The following is a 19181-nucleotide window of genomic DNA, read 5'->3' on the forward strand; positions in this document are numbered from 1 at the left end:
CCTGGTCACACTGAAATAGCTGGTACACCTGGAGGCAGGATTTTGCCCTTTAGCCGGGACCCTGATGTTGGGGTCAAATGGGAGTCACTGTGAAAAACAGTCACCTGGTAGTGATTTTCCCTGAATTGGCCAATTAGTGGCCAGAGGGCAGCCTCACTATCCAAAGGACAGTGGGTGAACTCTCAAAGAGGGTCAGATAGAGGCTCTCCAGCTTGGAAGCAGATGAAGCCTGTAATTCAGATAAGAGGGAGAGAGAGGGTCTCTCTTTTTTGAGGTGCCCACTCTCCAACTTTTTAAACCTTAGAGTAAGATGAAATCAGCAGCCGGGGCACCTTTGTGGAGAAGAAACCTGTAGCTGTGGCCAGGCAGACAAAGAGAGCCTCAAAGCCTGCCTGACATCTTTTCCTCCACCTGGGTCTGCCGCCTCCAGGCAGCTAGCTTAGCCCCCAATCCCCTGGGAGGCCTGCAGGCCAACTGGAAACCCCAGTCGACCTCTGACACAAGGCCTCAATAGACCACTAACTAACTAGCTCAATTGGCTACCTGCCACTTGATGTTGGGTTGTCCTGGCCACACCCATCCTGGATTGTTGAGGTGCTGGCAAACTAACACCCTGGCGGGCGGAATGAATTTTTGTTCCTCTCCACCTCCATGCTAGCCCCATATGGGACTAAAGACCCTGCCCCTGGATTGTGAGAGAATTATCCCATTTTGATGAATTCTCTCCAGTTGCCTAAATATTGTTCAGCTTCTTTCACACCCACATCATACTGCACAGTGTACAGCATGCAAAACCAAAATCAGTCAATAAAATTGGCATATAAAATGCACCGTTATTATTTCAGAGGTGGTTACCTCATGAAAACATATTAGTTTTGAATATGGTAGCACTCAAAAGTAATAAATGCCTATAAATTAATGTTTGATTTTGTTCAATTATTTTACACCATTCTATTACTGTTTTATAGGTATTACCTTGGAATTAGATTCTTGCTTAGACCCAGGAATTCCTGTAAATGGTCGGCGACATGGAAACAACTTTTCTATTGGGTCAACAGTGACTTTCAGTTGTTGCCCAGGCTACACGTTAAGTGATAAAGAGCCCCTAATATGTGAAAATAACCGTCAATGGAACCATGCCTTACCAAGCTGTGAAGGTAGGTATCTATTGTACATATCTACACAAGTATTTTTATTTAAAAAAAGTACATGCCTCATAAGATAAAAGGGGAATTTGGGCTATTAGAAACTTAGGCCAGAATTTCCCAGCCCCTCACGCCGGCAGGATCTATCAGTCCCACTGATGTGAATGCAGATTTCAGTGGTTCGCCAGCCCCGACGGAGTGCCTTAATAACTCGCGAACAAGGCACTTCATATTTTGAAACCGCCTCCTTAATTTAATGCAGTTGCTCATCAAAGTTCTTTCTAATGAAACAATTAGCATTGAATAGACTTCTGAAAAGCAAGTTTAGGTAGAATGAAAAGTAGAAATTTTAAAAAATTAAAATCAGAGCGAGCAGATTGATTACTGTGTTATCTACAGATTTGAGAAGGAGTATGAACGACAATGTCTTGTTTTTGAAATTAATGCTGAAAGTTGAGCTGTGAATTTTCTTTGATGAACCAAAATAATTTTCAGGGCCTGAAGATTTAGAGCTAAGGTTTTCATAGAGTTAAATGGAGCTAGAAACTGAGCCTGTTCATTATTTCTTTTAATACATTATTAATTAATAGTCAGAAAGTAAATTGATTGTATAATATGAGGCCATTAAATGTGGTATTCCACTTGTTCAGAGGTTATTAGACATTGGTAACTGTTATTATGCTGAACCATGAACTAACTTCCGTCTTTGGATTTAAAAAATAAATTCTTTGTTCCATTTCTACTGAAGGCAGTTCATGATTCCAGGCAACAGCTGCCCTCTGATATCTATCAATAGAAATTATACTTCATCTGTTACTTGGATAGGAAATGGCAGGGAACAGTCTGGTTATTTGAATCAGGGGTAAATTTACACATTATCGCTTCTGCCTATAAACTCTTACTTCCAATAGGCCAATGAATAGTTATCAGGAATCCTGATCATGTTTTATTCAGCAAGCTGGTGTCTAATTATAGGTTCACACTGGCACCCTCATTATCACTGAATTGATGATTAAAACTTAAAAAAAAATTCGGCTCTTTCAGCAGGAAGGAACTTATTTTCGAAACAATGCAGTAGTGTGCAAGACCATTGTGGAACAGTTTCATTTGCTTTGCCTAGCATTTTAATTAACATTTTTAATTAACATAATTTTATTTCAAGCCAAGTTGCTGCAGAGGTGCTTCATGAAACCAGAAATAATAATGTGCGTTTATGTAGCATCTGTAATGTCGTAAAACATTCCAGGCAGATTGTTAAACAAACTTTGACATTGAGACGCAAACAGAGATATTAGGACAGATGACCAAAAGCTTGGTCAAAGAGAAAGATTTTAAGGAGTGTCTTAGAGAAGGAGAGGGAGGTAGAGAGGCAGAAAGGTGTAGAGAGGGAATTCTTGAGTTTAGTGCCTAGGCAACTAAAAAAATAGTGGCCATTTATGAAGTAATTAAAATAGGGGATGTGCAAGAGGCCAAAATTGGAAAAGTACAGAGATCTCAAAGGGCTGTAGACTGGAGGAGGGTTCAGAGATAGTGAATGGCAATGCCATGAAAGGATTTGAAAACAATTATGTTAATTTTAAAATTGAGGACTTGTCATACCAGGAGCCAATGTAAGTCAGTGAGCACAGGGATGATAAGAGAACAGAACTTGTAGTGAGTTAGGGTATGGAAAACAGAATTTTGGATGAGGCAGAGAGTGGAAGATTGGACCTTCTGATTAGTTCTGAGAACCTTAACCTTTGCCTAACCTGATCCATATTATCTTCACCCTGAGTAGAATAAAATTACTCAGCACGCATCCATGAGTTGGTGCCTCGGTGTTAAAGGTTTATCATTGAACTATGATATCCACAGCAGTCGATCAAGAGCAAACTCCCTGAAAACCTAATCATTGCATCCAAAAAAAATCTGATATATTTTTACTGAGAGAAACTGAATGCATTTGAATAACTCATTTCGTTCGAAAAAACCAAATGGTTTAGAACAAATGGTTATGTAATACAAAATGGATTATATCATTGATGCAACCATCTGCTCTTCCTGCTTCGTCTGAAGTCAGAGCAGCTGTTGTGACTTTGCATTGCTATGTTTGATTTTACAAATGTTCGGAACATCTGGTGCACTTTTAGGGCCAGATTTTTAGAGAGTCATGTTTCATGACCCCTCAGAGGAGTTGTGAACTCTAGTGTGCATGAGGGGACCTTTTAAACCTTCTGGATTCTTACCTTCTCTTGATCTTTTCATTGAGAACTGTCGGCGCGACATTAGTCGTCTCAATTTCCCTGCTCCTCTCACCCATTCTAACCTGTCTCTCTCTGAACTTACTGCACTCCATTCTCTCAGGTCCAACCCTGACATTGTCATCAAACCCACTGTCAAGGGTGGTGCTGTTGTTGTCTGGCGCACTGACCTCTACCTCGCGGAGGCTGAGCGTCAACTCGCAGACACTTCCTCCTACCTCTCCCTGGACCATGACCCCACCACTCAACATCAAGCCATTGTTTCCAGGACTGTCACTGACCTCATCTCCTCTGGGGATCTTCCTCCCACAGCTTCCAACCTGATAGTCGCCGAACCTCGGACAGCCCGCTTCTATCTCCTACCCAAAATCCACAAACAGAACTGCCCCGGTAGACCGATCGTGTCAGCTTGCTCCTGCCCCACAGAACTCATTTCTCGTTATCTTGACTCCCTTCTCTCTCCCCTTGTCCAGTCCCTTCCCACCTACATCCATGATTCCTCTGACACCTTACGTCACATCAACAATTTCCAGTTCCCTGGCCCCAACCGCTTCCTCTTCACCATGGACGTCTAATCCCTCTACACCTCCATCCCCCACCAGGATGGTCTGAGGGCCCTTAGCTTCTTCCTCGAATAGAGGCCCGAACAATCCCCATCCACCACTACTCTCCTCCGTCTGGCTGACCTTGTTCTCACACTGAACAATTCTCCTTCAACTCCTCTCACTTCCTCCAAATAAAAGGTGTGGCTATGGGTACCCGCATGGGCCCCAGCTATGCCTGTCTTTTTATGGGATATGTGGAACATTCCTTGTTCCAGTCCTACTCCGGCCCCCTTCCACAACTCTTTCTCCAGTACGTCGATGATTACTTCGGTGCTGCTTCATGCTCTTGTCGGGACTTGGAAAAATTTATTAATTTTGCCTCCAATCTCCACCCCTCCATCATTTTCACGTGGTCCATCTTTGACACTTCCCTTCCCTTCCTTGACCTCTCTGTCTCAATCTCTGGTGATAGACTGTCCATCAATATCCATTACAAACCCACCGACTCCTACCTCGACTACAGCTCCTCACACCCCGCTTCCTGTAAGGACTCCATCACATTCTCTCAGTTCCTTCGCCTCTGTCGCATCTGTTCCGATGATGCTACCTTCAAAAACAGTTCCTCTGACATGTCCTCCTTCTCCCTTAACCGAGGTTTTCCACCCACGGTCGTTGACAGGGCCCTCAACCGTGTCCGGCCCATCTCCCGCGCATCCGCCCTCACGCCTTCTCCTCCCTCCCAGAAACATGATAGGGTCCCCCTTGTCCTCACTTATCACCCCACCAGCCTCCGCATTCAAAGGATCATCCTCCGCCATTTCCGCCAACTCCAGCATGATGCTACCACCAAACACATCTTCCCTTCACCCCCGATATCGGCATTCCATAGGGATCGTTCCCTCTGGGACACCCTGGTCCACTCCTCCATCACCCCCTACTCCTCAAACCCCTCCTATGGCACCACCCCATGCCCATGCAAAAGATGCAACACCTGCCCCTTCACTTCCTCTCTCCTCACCGTCCAAGGGCCCAAACACTCCTTTCAAGTGAATCAGCATTTCATTTGCATTTCCCTCAACTTAGTCTACTGCATTAGTTGCTCCCAAAGTGGTCTCCTCTACATTGGAGAGACCAAATGTAAACTGGGCGACCGCTTTGCAGGACACCTGCGGTCTGTCCGCAAGAATGACCCAAACCTCCCTGTCGCTTGCCATTTTAACACTCCACCCTGCTCTCTTGCCCACATGTCTGTCCTTGGCTTGCTGCATTGTTCCAGTGAAGCCCAACACAAACTGGAGGAACAGCACCTCATCTTCCGACTAGGCACTTTACAGCCTTCCGGACTGAATATTGAATTCAACAACTTTAGGTCTTGAGCTCCCTCCCCCATCCCCACCCCCTTTCTGTTTCCCCCTTCCTTTTTTTTTCCAATAAATTATATAGATTTTTCTTTTCCCACCTATTTCCATTATTTTTAAATATTTTAAAATCTTTTATGCTCTCCCCACCCCCACTAGAGCTATACCTTGAATGCCCTACCATCCATTCTTAATTAGCACATTCGTTTAGATAATATCACCAACTTTAACACCTATGTGTTCTTTTGTTCTATTGTTGTTGACATCTTTTGATGATCTGCTTCTATCACTGCTTGTTTGTCCCTACAACCACACCAACCCCCTCCACTTCTCTCTCTCTCTCTCTCTCCGCAACCCCCCCCCCCCACCCACCTTAAACCAGCTTATATTTCAACTCTTTCTTGTACTCGAACTCAAGTTCTGTCGAAGGGTCATGAGGACTCGAAACGTCAACTCTTTTCTTCTCTGCCGATGCTGCCAGACCTGCTGAGTTTTTCCAGGTAATTCTGTTTTTGTTTTGGATTTCCAGCATCCGCAGTTTTTTTGTTTTTAAGTTGAAAAGATCCTCCTCATGCCCCCTCTGCCAAGCCTTGCCCCACCTTCATGCCCCCTATTCAAAGCTTTGCCCTTCCACCCACCCCTGATGCCCCATACAAAGCTATGACACTTCCATGCCCATTGTCCCACTAGACACTGTATATAACCAATGAGCCCTATGTTGGCAATAGGATGCTTTAAAAAATACTTTTAAAAAGTAATTAATTCATAACTTTCTCCTACGTGGGAAAAAAGTCATTTCACTACAAACTAGTAAAAGTGTTAGTCATCCATACCATGTAATGCAGCAATAGCAAAAATCACAAACCCTGGAAACCACTTAACATTGTGTAAAAAAAAACTTTGTGAAATTGACAAAAGAGATAAGAGAGCCTGAGTTGTCAAACAATGGGGCACAGCTGTTTCAACAAGCATTATGGTTGGCTGGGCTCTCAGCCAAACCTCATTACATATGCTTGGCTGAGAGCCCAGACACTTTTAGAAGTTCATGCTCACTGCCCTTAATTAACCCCTGTCTTTTTAGGTGGAAATTAATTTTATCCATTACGTCATCTAAAGGTTAGCCATAGCTAATGTTGACTGGTTCATTATTATATAGAATGCAATAGAAGGTATAAATGGAAGCCCAGACACAGACCAGTCAGCCCAACCAGCCCATTCCAGCATATATGCTCAATCTCAGCCTCCTTCCTACCCCTCTTCATCTCACCCTGTCAGCACATCTTCAATTCTTTTCTCCCTCATGTTCATCCTGCTTTCCCTTAAATTTATCTGTGTTATTTCTCTCAACTGCTCCATGTGGTTTCGAGTTTACATTTTAATCATTCTCTTGGACAGAGGTCCCTTCTGAATTCCCTCATGGATTTATTAGTGGCTGTCTTATATTTATGGCCTCTAGTTCTGACTCCTCCACAAGTCTCCAGGTCTATCTTATCAAACCCGTTCATAAATATGAAGACCTCCACCAGGCCGCCTCTCAGTCTTTTCCTTTCCAGAGAAAAGTCCTTCAAACCATTCAATCTTTCTTGATAAGTATAACCTCTCAGTTCTGGCATTAATCTAGTAAATATTTTCTGCACCTTCTTCAGTACCTCTATATTCTTTTTATAATTTAAAGACCAGAACAATGCACAGACTTCCAAGTATCGTGTAGCCCAAGCTAAATATGTTTATCATAATTTCCATGCTTTTCAATGACATTTCTCTAAAAAGAAACCCCAGTACTTAGCTTTTTATGGCCAAGATAAATTGTGTTGCTACTTTTAATGTTCTGGACCTCTGTACTCCTTCATCCCATTTCTTCTCTATCCCATTCAGAATGTTATTTTCTAAGCAGTGTATAACCTCTTTATTCTTCATACAAAATGTACCATGTCACACTTAACTTTATTGAAATGATTTTACCAATTGCATGCTCGTTTTCCAAGTTTATTGATGTCTTATGACACGGCGCAATAGCGATGAGTAATACTTTGGGGTTGGTCATTTTCCTTGTACTTGTGTGGAATCAGGTTTGGAAGGTTGTACACTAACTTTCCACACTTCATGTTTGCCTATTTGCTGCACCAATGCAAACGTCTATGCCCATGCCACAAAGAGGAAAATTAATGCCAGTATTTTTTGTAGCACAATTATTTGTACGTATGATTCTTAACCATGCATTTTTGCTCTAGCCTGTGCTGCTATGTGATCTATAAATGTTCTCCTGACAGTGCCATTAAAAAAGTGACGTGACTATTTCTAAGAAGAATAAATTTTGTGATGAATTGTTCCTAGTGGGGAACTATGCTCAAAGGGAGCTCAGATCAGAGATTGATTTTACAGCGTTACAGCAATCTCTTTGGTTCATGTTCCCTTCAAGTATTGTTCCCTGCTGGGAGTACTGCTCAGCTAAATTTACCCCACAATGTTAACTCGACCTTTCTCAAATGTTTAAAGAAATAGAAATTTTAATTTGAAATAGGTTGTGGCCTCTGAAGCTGTTCAAACGTCATAAGTATTCAACAATATAGATCCTTCAGGTTGAAGTATTAAATAAAACAATGCAGTGAAATTCAATAGTAAAAAATGCCAAAACTGCAATAACTAACTATAACTGAATTCAATACAATTACTGCAATGAACTGACTGCTTACATTGAAAATCTTAACAGTAATCTTCAATTTCCATTGGATCATAATAGGCCAGAAGAAACCAATTACTCTATGTCTAAAGCACTTAAACTACCTGCATATTAACTGTGCCTCTTGACTGAAAGTTTTAAAAGCATTCATTCTAGTTCAGATCCAGGAGAAAGACTTGGCATTGTGCAATTTTTGCTAACGTTAATTTAAAATCAGACAGAAGTTATAATACAGTGTAGTTAACATTGAACTTATTTTGAATTATTATTTAGATCACAATAACTTCAAGGTGAGCTGTTTAAGAAGACAGAAATGTGCTGCCTTCTTCATTTTTTCAAAGTGTCAGCCAGTAATATCTCTGATTGAGTAAAATATAGTTATGACAGAGAAAAGTTCATTATAAAATAAATTCATTCTAACATCATATTTTAATTCATTTGAAACATATTTTGAATTGTCCTTTTTTTGCTGTTCATACATTTTTCTAACGGTGCATAGTAATATAATCATTTCTTTACACTTCTATATATAAAGAAACAGATGCTCTGCATTTTTCATACTAAGCTTACAAACCATTACTTATTTTCTGCCAAGTGCTCAGGGCTTGAGCAAGAGAGTTGTTTCTTTTCTCATGATACAAAAACAAGTTTCTTTTTCTTTAGCTTTCTGTGGTGGCTACGTTCATGGCACAAGTGGAACTATTCTATCTCCTGGGTTTCCTGATTTTTACCCTAATTCTTTAAATTGTACTTGGATAATTGAAGTATCGCATGGAAAAGGTAAGTCCAACTGCTTTTCTTCACTGTCGTTTCTGCCTCAGCTGAGAAGACTGGTTAAAAACTGTAACTGTAAAAACTCCTTGAAATGTTTGACCCATTAATCCCATGAACAAAATCTACCACCCTTACTCAGGTTTATCTGTGATTCCAACCCACACACAGTGGTTGACGCTAACCTTTGAAATGGCTTAGCAAGTCACTCACATGGATCAATCTGTTACTTAGTGGTTCAAGAAGCAGGCCCACCACTGCCTTCTCAGGGTAACTAGGAATGGGCATTAAATGCTGCCCATTTTTCTTGACAAAATGCCCACACCGTGAAAATTCATATTTTTTGTGTGAATGTTTTAACTGGTAACTGAAAATATGACATAAAAAAGAGAATTTTCTTTGCAAATTGAAAATTGTTTTCAGCTCCCTGAGGAAATTAGAGTCGGTCTTTTATCTGCCAGTACTTTTTGGGAGTAATGTCAGTTAAATTTCCATTTGGATCTTTATTTTGTTTATTTTTAGGTGTACAATTGGTGTTTCATACATTCCACCTTGAGAGCTCTCATGACTATTTAATTATCACAGAAGACGGGAGTTTCACAGAACCTGTAGCAAGGCTCACAGGTTCTGCCCTGCCTCCAACCATCACTGCAGGCCTGTTTGGGAATTATACTGCACAATTACGCTTCATCTCTGACTTTTCAGTATCTTACGAGGGGTTCAACATCACATTCTCAGGTAGGCCTCCTACTTTCATTCAGCCTGCACACTTGATTTTAAAAATAAAAATATTGAGTGGGAGGCAACCTGGAAACGTCATATTATAATCAGCTGAATGTTAGCTGTTTCACCGTTTTACTAGTTTCTAGCTTTGATTTTGAATGTTAAGTACTTTCAATATCATCATGCCCATCATGGTGAAATGAAAGAAAATGACTATCTTAAATGGCTGGATTAATTGAGGTTAGCAAAACACTGTGAAATAAAGTGATGTTTAATGGATGTAATGAGAATATCAGATGGTACACAAAACCCCTGCACAATCATTTGCAAAATATCCAAAGCTAATTGGGCTGCGAGTGAATTAAAAGCTGGGCGGCTGCATTGACATAGTCAGAGAAAGTGGGTTGCTGATTATTGTGTATTTTCACTTTTAGCAAAGTGAGGTTTCCAATGGAATGGAAACCTTAAGCTTTGCTTACTTGTTGGGTAACATAAGTCATCATTTCTGACATGAATGTGATATTAGAGGGAAGGAAGGATAAAAACAAACTATCCTGATTGTTCATTAATGTCCATTTCCATTTTTTTGGCTTAAAGGGTTTTTTTTAGATCTACCCATAACTACCTATTTCAACAAATAACTGGAAAAATGTTTAATGTTATTGTTAGATGTTTTGTTTTGATTATTTGAAACATTCTTTTTGCAGAGTATGAGTTGGAGCCTTGCGATGATCCTGGTGTCCCTGCTTTCAGTAGGAGAATTGGTTTTCAGTTTGAAGTTGGAGATTCGTTGACATTTTCCTGTTTTCCTGGATACAGACTAGAAGGTGCTACTCAGATCACCTGTTATGGAGGAGGACGGCATGTATGGAGTGCACCTCTTCCAAGGTGTGTGGGTAGGTGGTCACATGCTTTCATTTCATGCATCCTAATGTCGAGTGTACTGTACTTATGCTTTGTAAGCTACTGGTAGGAACATAGACCTACAACAATATCAATCATTTGCTGAGCAATTCCAAGGAATCCTTGACTTCACATTGACATCTCTTAGAAACAGTTGAACACTTGTTGAAATTCTAATTTTTAAAGTCAAATAAGGTATTGACAGTATTTTATAAGTAAAAACACCAAAGTTAACTGAGGTTAAGATAACACTATGAAATAAAGTGATGTTTAATCTGTTGAATGCTGGGATGACATATAGGGGATACACATTAGGCACCAGTTGTATATGGTATGATGGATATTCATCCGAAGATCTGAATTATTTTTGTTACATGATGAGTTATAAATGGTGATCCCATTCAATTTAGAACAGATGCAACCAATGCAATATAAATCGGGGGACTCGCCACAATTTAGGAAATTGCAACATATAGTGATGTCAAAAAAATACAAGTTTTGCTCAAAGCAGGGCAAAATTGTATCTTTTTGTTATGAAAGCGATCACAGGATCATTTGTAATGACTTGACTTAGACCTTCTGTTTACTGATAGCATAGTAGTTGCTGGATAATTTGTTTATTCATCAGATAATTTCTTCTATTACATATGTGAGGTGAGGAGAAGACAGCATTTGCATTCAGTGTGGCTTCCTGCAGTCCACATATAGAATGGGACTATGTCTTCCAAAAGCCACCCTAATCTATGTTATGTCACAGGGTAAATCTTGCAGCTCATGATATAAATATCTGCGATATAAAAACATGGAACAAAATCATATGACGGACCATCAACCCTGCTCCTTGAACCAACTTTGTATCGTCCATGCGGTCATGTATACTGTCTCACCTGTTTAACCTCCTGAAGGAATTTTCTGCATAACTACGCTCTCATTCATGAATGTAGTCAAGACCAGAATATTCATCTATCCTACGTTTCCATTATCTAACTTTGGACTGCTCCCCTCAGCCCCATCAGTGCAAGAATCACCACATCCCATAAGGCATTTAATCATGCAGGTCTATCCTTAAAACCTTCTCTTCCACTATCAACATCCTAGGGTTACCATTGACCAGAAACTGAACTGGACTATCCATATAAATAATGTGGCTACAAGAGCAGGTCAGAGACTAGCAATCTGCTGGCGAGTAACTCACCTCCTGACTCCCCAAAGCCTGTCTGCCATCTACAAGGCACAATCAGGAGTGTGATGGAAGACTTCCCACTTGCCTGAATGAGTGCAGCACTCAAGAAGCTTGACATCATCCAGGACAAAGCAACCTGCTTAATTGGCACCCCTTCAACAAACGCTCACTCTTTCTGCCACCATTGCACAGTAGCAGCAGTGTGTACCATCTACAAGACACACTGAAGGAATTCACCAACATTTCTTAGACAGCACCTTCCAAACCCATGGCCACCACCATCTAAAAGGACAAGGGCAGCAGATACATGGAGACACCACCCCCTGGAAGTTCCCCTCCAAGCCAGTCGCCATCCTGATTTACTACCATTCCTTCACTGTCACTGGGTCAAGATCCTGGAACTCCTTTGCTAACAGCACTGTGGGTGTGCCTACACCACATGGACTGCAGTGATTCAAGAAGGCGGCTCAGCACAACCTTCTCAAGGGCAATTAGGGATGGGCAATGAATGCTGGCCTAGCCAGCGATGCCTTCATCCCATAAATGAATTTTCAAAAATTATGACCATCATAAAAATTATGATCCATCTTTTTGAAGGAGATAATGTATCATCAGATGATGCTGAGTTTTGTTGACTTTAAACCTGAGTTCTTGTTCTGCGCTAGCAATATGAGACACATGGCCTATTTATATAATTTACGTCTTCCAGCATTTTTTTTAATGATCTCCTTCATGGTCACCACCAAATATTCTTTTTCCCAGCAGAAACAAGTTTAGCTGTAGGAGATGAATCATAATGCAGAAACCTCGCACTTGAATTGTCTTTGTTGATTATTTCTGAACCCTCTAAAATTAACTCACAAACGTCCTTTTTAGAAGCTGGAGTTTAAAATTACACATATTTTAAATGTGGCCTCACTCATGATTCAGACAAAATTGGGAGCATTTATTTTGACAGATAATCAAATACCCTTGCGTTGTACCTAAACATGCAAGTAAAGGTCAATGCAAGTGGTATTGTGTAGGAATTGAGAGGGTAGCTTTTACTGTTTGGGCATTTGAGTGAGAGTGCAACATGTACAGCACACCATGAGGAGACGAATGTTCTTGTTTTCCCTGAACAGGGCTATGTAAATGTCATAAGGAATCTGTAGCTCTGCCCTTGGCTGGACCTTGTGCTTAAAACCCAATCAAAAATTACTGGTGAAGGTTTAGGCCTCTCAGGCCTGCATTTAGGCTTGAGATTTCTATCCCTTAGTAAACTGTTTCTTCAGGCCCCTCAAGCCTGCTCCTCCATTCAACTAGATCATGGCTGATCTTCTACCTCAACACCATTGTCCTGCACGATCCCCATATCCCTTAATATCTTTAATATCTAGAAATCTATCGATCTCTGCCTCGAACATACTCAATGACTGAGCCTCCACCGCCCTGGAGTAGGGAATTCCAAAGCTTCACCACCCTCTGAGAAAAGAAATTCCTCCTCATCTCAGTCCTAAATGACCTACTTGTTTTTCTAAGATTGTGTCCCCTGGTTCTCGACCCCACAGTCAGGGGAAACATCCTTCCTACACCTACCCTATTGAGCCCTGTGAGAACTTTGTATGTCTCAATGACATCACCTCTCATTCGTCTAAACTCTATACAATACAGGCCCAGTCTCCTCAATCTCTCCTAATAGGACAATCCTTCCATCCCAGGAATCAGTCTGGTGAACCTTTGTTGCACTCCTTCTATGGCAAATATATCCTTCCTTAGATAAGGAGACCAAAACTGGGCACAGTTGTCCAGGTGTGGTCCCACGAAGGCTCCATACAACTGCAGCAACACTTAGTTACTCCTGTACTCAAATCCCCTTGCAATAAAGGCCAGCGTACCATTTGCCTAATCGCTTGTTGCATCTACATGTTTGTTTTCAGTGACTTGTGAACAAGGACATCCAGGGCCCTTTGGACATCAACACTTCCCAATCTTTCATCATTTAAGAAATACTTTGTATTTCTGTTTTTCTTACCAAACTGGATAACTTCACATTTTTCCACATTATATTCTATGTACCATGTCCTTGCCCACTCACTTAGCCTGTCCAAATCACCATGACGCCTCTTAGCCCCCTCCTTACAACTCCCATTAAGTTTTGTGCCAAGAGCAAACTTTGAAATATTACATTTGATCTCCACATCCAAATCATTGGTAAAGATTGTGAAAAGCTGGGGCCAAGCCTGATCCTTTTGGTACCCCACTAATCACAGCCTGCCAACCGTAGAATGACCTGTTTATTCCTACTCTGTTTTCTGTCCATTAACTAATCCTCGATCCATGCCAGTACATTGCTCCCAATCCCATGTGCTCTAATTTTGCTTACTAATCTCTTGTGTGGAACCTTATCAAAAGCCTTCTGAAAATCCAAATACACCACATCCACTGGTTCCCCCTTATCTATTCCGCTAGTTATCGCCTCAAAAAAAACTCAAACAGGCTTGTTAAACATGATTTTCCTTTCATAAATCCATGTTGGCTCTGCCCAATCCTAAGTGTCCTGTGATCACACCCGTTATAATACTCTAGTATTTTCCCTACCACTGATGTCAGGCTAACAGGTCTGTAGTTTCCTGATTTTTCTCTCCCTCTCTTAAAATAGTGAGGTTACATTGGCTACCTTTTAATCTGCAGGAACCATTCCAAAATCTATAGAATTTTGGAAGATGACCACCAATACATCCACAGTCTCTACAACCACCTCTTCCAATTCGCTGGGATGTAGATCATCAGGTCCAGGCGATTTACCAACTTTCACTCTCATTAATATCTCCAGTACGTTTTACTAATACTAATTTCATTAAGGTTTTCAATCTGACTAGTCACTTGCTTCTCCAATATTTCTGCGAGGTCTTTTGTATCCTCTTCTGTGAAGGCAGATACAAAGTATTTGTTTAATTTCTCTGCAATTTCCTATTCCCAATTATAAATTCTTTTGTCTTTGCTTGATGAGCCCACATTTGTCTGTGCTAACCTTTTGCATTTTACATACATATTGGTGTTTTACAGTCCATTTTGTAGGAAGTTCCCGTTCTCCACCATTTCTCCCCAACCCCACTTGCAAACTCTTAGACTTTAGGATTTATAAAGTACAAAAATACACTGACACAGGGTTTGGCTCAATCATAAATTTGTTGTTTTATTGTACCCACTAATATCCCTGGTATAGATACCTCTACAATTACAGAAAACCCCTTCAAAATAATAAACAACTTGCCCCCAGTATAGAATGCCCTGGGATTTGACAGACAGTCCACAAGCTCAAAGAAAATAAACAGACCTTGTACAAAAGTTCCCCAAAATTGACACAAATACCCCAGTTCAAATCCTCCTGTAGCTAGCTGAAATTTGCACCTTCAATTACCAGCTGAACCTTTCCATGAGTCGACCATTGTTCCCCCGTTAGCCAAAACAAAGTCACTATAGCTTGTTTAAATCTGACAAAATACAGACAATATTACTAGGCCTTTGTCCAAAAATCTTACAAAACCCTCTGACCGATGTCGCCATGATTTGGCTGAAACACTTACAATCTCCAACACGGCTGGTTTGTCCAGTGTTGATTGTAGTTACTGAGTCAAGATGACCAGCCCCAACTCTTCTCCCAACTCCATCCCCCACACTCCGATGTGCTCACCTTTTTATAATAATTCAACTAAAACACATCAAACATATTTCCTGTTGTTCACGCTGTTCCAATGTCTGGTAGTTAACACCTCTTAGTTTATTTCACGCATAGTCCAGAAAAATAGGAACAGCTCATGCTGGTTGAAGCAATACAGTCATTCCATGGTAAAATAGTTCAAATGACTATGTTCAACTCTCACATTGTCTAAACAATCTTCCTGCTGTTTGGAGACAATACAGTAACAGCACCTGGCTTCAAGATTGATGAAGGTTTGAATGACCCATCCCTCTCCATGAGAGGAAACAATCATAGTTACAATAGCCAGATTCCAGTACCATTGTCTAGGATGCTGGCCTGACTTGTATTACAATTCCCTAATTGTATTATATTGATGGCATGCTTCTTGTACCATTGTAGTGCCAATGGCAGGTAATGGCATTTCCCTGGTACCATTGACCCATGATAGCAATCAGCCAATATCCAAATTATTTTGATGAGCCACTGGCTGTGATTTTCTGTGCCAGCTGATGTCAGGTGTGTTTGGTGATGTGAGTGGACAATATTGCGCAATCGGTTTCACGACAGCGTGAAAACAGTTTGCGATCGTCCGCTCAGCAGTTTCCACCAACAAACATTGGGGACCTCATTGTAATACATCAGCATATCATTTTTAGGCCTGTTCGCCAGGATCATTCCCCCGCTAGATCGTCCGCCCATGTCGGCGGGAAAACATGCCGGTGGAGAACATGTCTTGACGACTGTGATGTGCAAAAGTTGGGACTTACCCGCCAAAGCCTTGCTCACATCACAGAAGTCTGAGGAGCAGAAGATGCTGGAGCCTGACACCAATGGCACACTGGAGAAACGACCATGGCATGGTGGGTGGATTCTCATGGAGAAGGCTCTGCTGTGAAGCAGCGCATAGAAGTTGAATGGTCACTGATGATGCTCACAACAGATGATGGTCGAGGAGGTGGGAAAGGAAGAGCTAGGTTTGGCTGGGAGAGGAAGGGGTGTCGGGGGAGTGAGGTAGGGAGGAGGGGATTAAGGTATCAGGATGGCGTGAGGTTGGGGTGGGGGGTATGACGGTGTTAAGATGGGGTGAGGTTATGGGGAGGGAATGAAGGTGTCAGGTTGGGAGAGGGGGAATGAAGGTGTGAGAGGGGAGGGGGAATGGGGAGAGGAGGTGGTAACGGGAGAAGACAGCTACTGGGGAGGTAGGTCTAAGGAGAGTGCAAGGTTCAAGGGAAGGAGTGTGGAGAGAGGGGAAGGCGTCTGGGGGAGGAAGAGTTGCGGAGAGTGGAGGGAGTAAGTAACAGTGGCAGAAGGAGTTAGGAAGAGGGTAGGAGTAAGGCTGGAGGAAGAAGTGAGGCTGGAGGAAGAAGTGAGGCTGGAGGAAGAGGTAAAGCTGGAGGAAGGAGTCAGGAAGGGGGAGGGACTAAGCAGAGGCCGGGGGTGGGGATGGGGGGGTGGTGGTGGAAGGGGTCCCAAAGGGAAAGGGGTGCAAAGAGAGAAGGGGTGTGGAGGAGGGGATGTGCAGGTGAACGTGCACGGGAGGGATCGGATAGGTCCATGCCTGCCTCTTGGGGAGCGAACTGAGGGCAGTCGTGGTATGGAGGAAGGGTGAGATTTATCGAGGGCAGAGTGAGGCGGTAGGGTGGGAGGGTGAGGGTCCAACGGTAGCGATAGAAGGGACAGCGAGCGTGGGGACCTGGAGGCAGGCACGGAACCTGGGTGTGGGAAGGAGGAGTTCAGGGAACTGAATGTGGATGGGGGGGTGAGATTTTCAAGAAGGAAGAGAATGTGCACATTCACTTGGATATCCCTGAAGGAAAAGGCTGGCGGCTGTTGGGTCACGGAGGGGAGGTGGAATCTGAAGCCGGGGGGGTGGTGAGGGTCAGCTGTGATGGGGGAAAGGAAGTGGGTGACTGGGGGAGTTTAAAGGATGGGGGGAGCGAAAGTAAAACCCAATTAGCACCATGCTGTCCAAATCGAAAGTGAAATGAGAGTTGTGGTGGGTGAGATCATGTGCTGCAGGGGAGTGTGATCATTGGCTGGGTGGAGATGCAGGTCAGGCCGGCTCAATTAGACAACTGAAAGCAAGCTCCAGCAGGCAGCATTCACAATGCTCAGGACATGGTGGTACCTGTGAAATGTGAAGTATCCATGTTTATGGGAGAGTGCTTGCACAAGGCTCCGAAAAGCCCTGCCACACACACACTTTCCCCTCCAGAAACGCTCATGGGCCGGTTGCTCCCTCTGCAGTGACAGGTCTTCCGGACTGCTTATTTCCAACCTCTTCACTGGAGGATGAGTCCTCTTGGCTGTAGGTGAGGATGTGGGTGGAGCTGAGGAACTGGCTGGCTGAGGATGTTGGTCCATTGGCAGTGCTCCCTGTGAACCAAAGTAGAGATAGTTGGTGCATGGCAGCAGAGTCAAAAGCAGGAGAAAGAGCACTCACAGTTACGTTGAGGGGGGGGATGATGTGGTGCAGTCTCCTTATGAGGGTGTTCACCGCCAACCTCACCGTCACTGCCAGCATGGTCCATGTCCTCACCAGTAAGTGCAATGGTACACTCCTCAAAGTAAGTGAGTGGCCTGTTTGGACGCTCCACCCCCTGTCTGGGACCCCTGCTGATGTGAGCAGGCGTTTCCTGCTTGAAAACAGATGGAGAATGTGAGCAGGACACACAGCACTGCATGGAATGTTTGCGTGGTGAGTGGTGCCATGGACAGGAATGAGGATGTGAGCTCGCGAGGATATGAGCCTGATGGAGATGTGAGGATGTGTGTGTGAGAGTTAGTGGTGTTGTCCCTAGAGGTGTGAGATCCCTGTGGATGTGTGATGGGTTTGAGAGTGTGTGTTGAGAGTGATGAGAAGAGTGACTTACCCTGGCGGAACGGATGAGACCATTCATCCTGCAGTGGCGCTGAGTGGCTGTCTTCTTTTGCAGGGCATTGGCGCTGACCATTGCTTCCAAGCCTGGTTGGTAACGCCGCTGCTCATCCTGTGGTCAAAGATAGAGGCCATCGCGGTGGGCTTCCACGGCATCAAAAAGGCACTCCAGTGATGTGTCGTTAAACCTGAGTTGCAATCTTCTTGCCTTTCGGGGACATCTTCCCTGCAGGAATCGTGGGCTGTAAGCACTGAAATGTGTGCACGCAGCTGGACTTCAAATATGGTGCCTGGCGTGATGCAGCGGCGAGGTGATGGCGGGCGGGTGAAGATAGCCTACCCACCATGGAAACAGCGTCTTTCCCAGGAACACGTAAATAATGTAGCGGGCTTGGGATGATACAGTGTGAAAACCTGCCATCGCGGCTGGCGGGTAAAACAAAGTTCCACACTTAGTGCAAATCTGGGACAATTCTGCCCACCGTCATTTACTAAATGTCCTAATTAACCCCTCTCTCTGAAGCCCTGTGCTGCTGACTGTGGCTTGGCTTTTGTCTCTTATGGTTCAAAGCCTGCAGCAGAATTCTCCCTTCAGCGAGGAGAGCGGGGCCCACTCGCCGATACGTAAAATGATGCACAGTGACATCGGGTGGGCGTCCTGAGGTCACCACGCGTCATTTAGATTGTCAGTTTGGCAGGTGCGCAGCTGCACCAGCTGCACGCCCGCCAAACTGTCAAAGGCTTATTAAGGCCATTATTAAACTAATTAAAGTTGTTAAGAATGCTGCCCTTCCAACCTTAAGGCTGGTGGGCAGGTGAAGAGCTCAGGTGGCCTTCCACAGACGGGATGAGTTTTCATGAGGAATTTAAAATTTGTGTTATGTTTTTAACAAAAGTAATTGACATGTCCCAGTTCATGTTACAGTGTCACATGAGGGGACATGTCAATAAAATTTTTCACATTGTTTATTATCTCTTTAAAAAGTAACATTGATCTCCCTGAGGCAGCACTTTGCCGCAGGGAGATCCGTGTGCTCTTTTGCACACAAGCGCGAAAGAGCGCACTCCCG

At 43.1% G+C, this 19181-nt stretch overlaps 1 protein-coding gene across 1 annotated transcript in view; it reads left to right on the forward strand.

Moving 5' to 3' along the window:
* The window catches only part of LOC121278286 (CUB and sushi domain-containing protein 1-like), an 844854-nt gene that overhangs the window by 270891 nt on the left and 554782 nt on the right, over positions 1-19181 (forward strand). The window contains exons 9-12 of the mRNA XM_041188558.1: positions 969-1157; positions 8632-8748; positions 9262-9477; positions 10170-10358. Coding sequence (XP_041044492.1) covers positions 969-1157; positions 8632-8748; positions 9262-9477; positions 10170-10358 — 711 coding nt within the window. The remainder of the gene's footprint in view (positions 1-968; positions 1158-8631; positions 8749-9261; positions 9478-10169; positions 10359-19181) is intronic.

Source organism: Carcharodon carcharias, chromosome 5 (genome assembly GCF_017639515.1).
Source record: "Carcharodon carcharias isolate sCarCar2 chromosome 5, sCarCar2.pri, whole genome shotgun sequence".
Classification (NCBI taxonomy): domain Eukaryota; kingdom Metazoa; phylum Chordata; class Chondrichthyes; order Lamniformes; family Lamnidae; genus Carcharodon; species Carcharodon carcharias.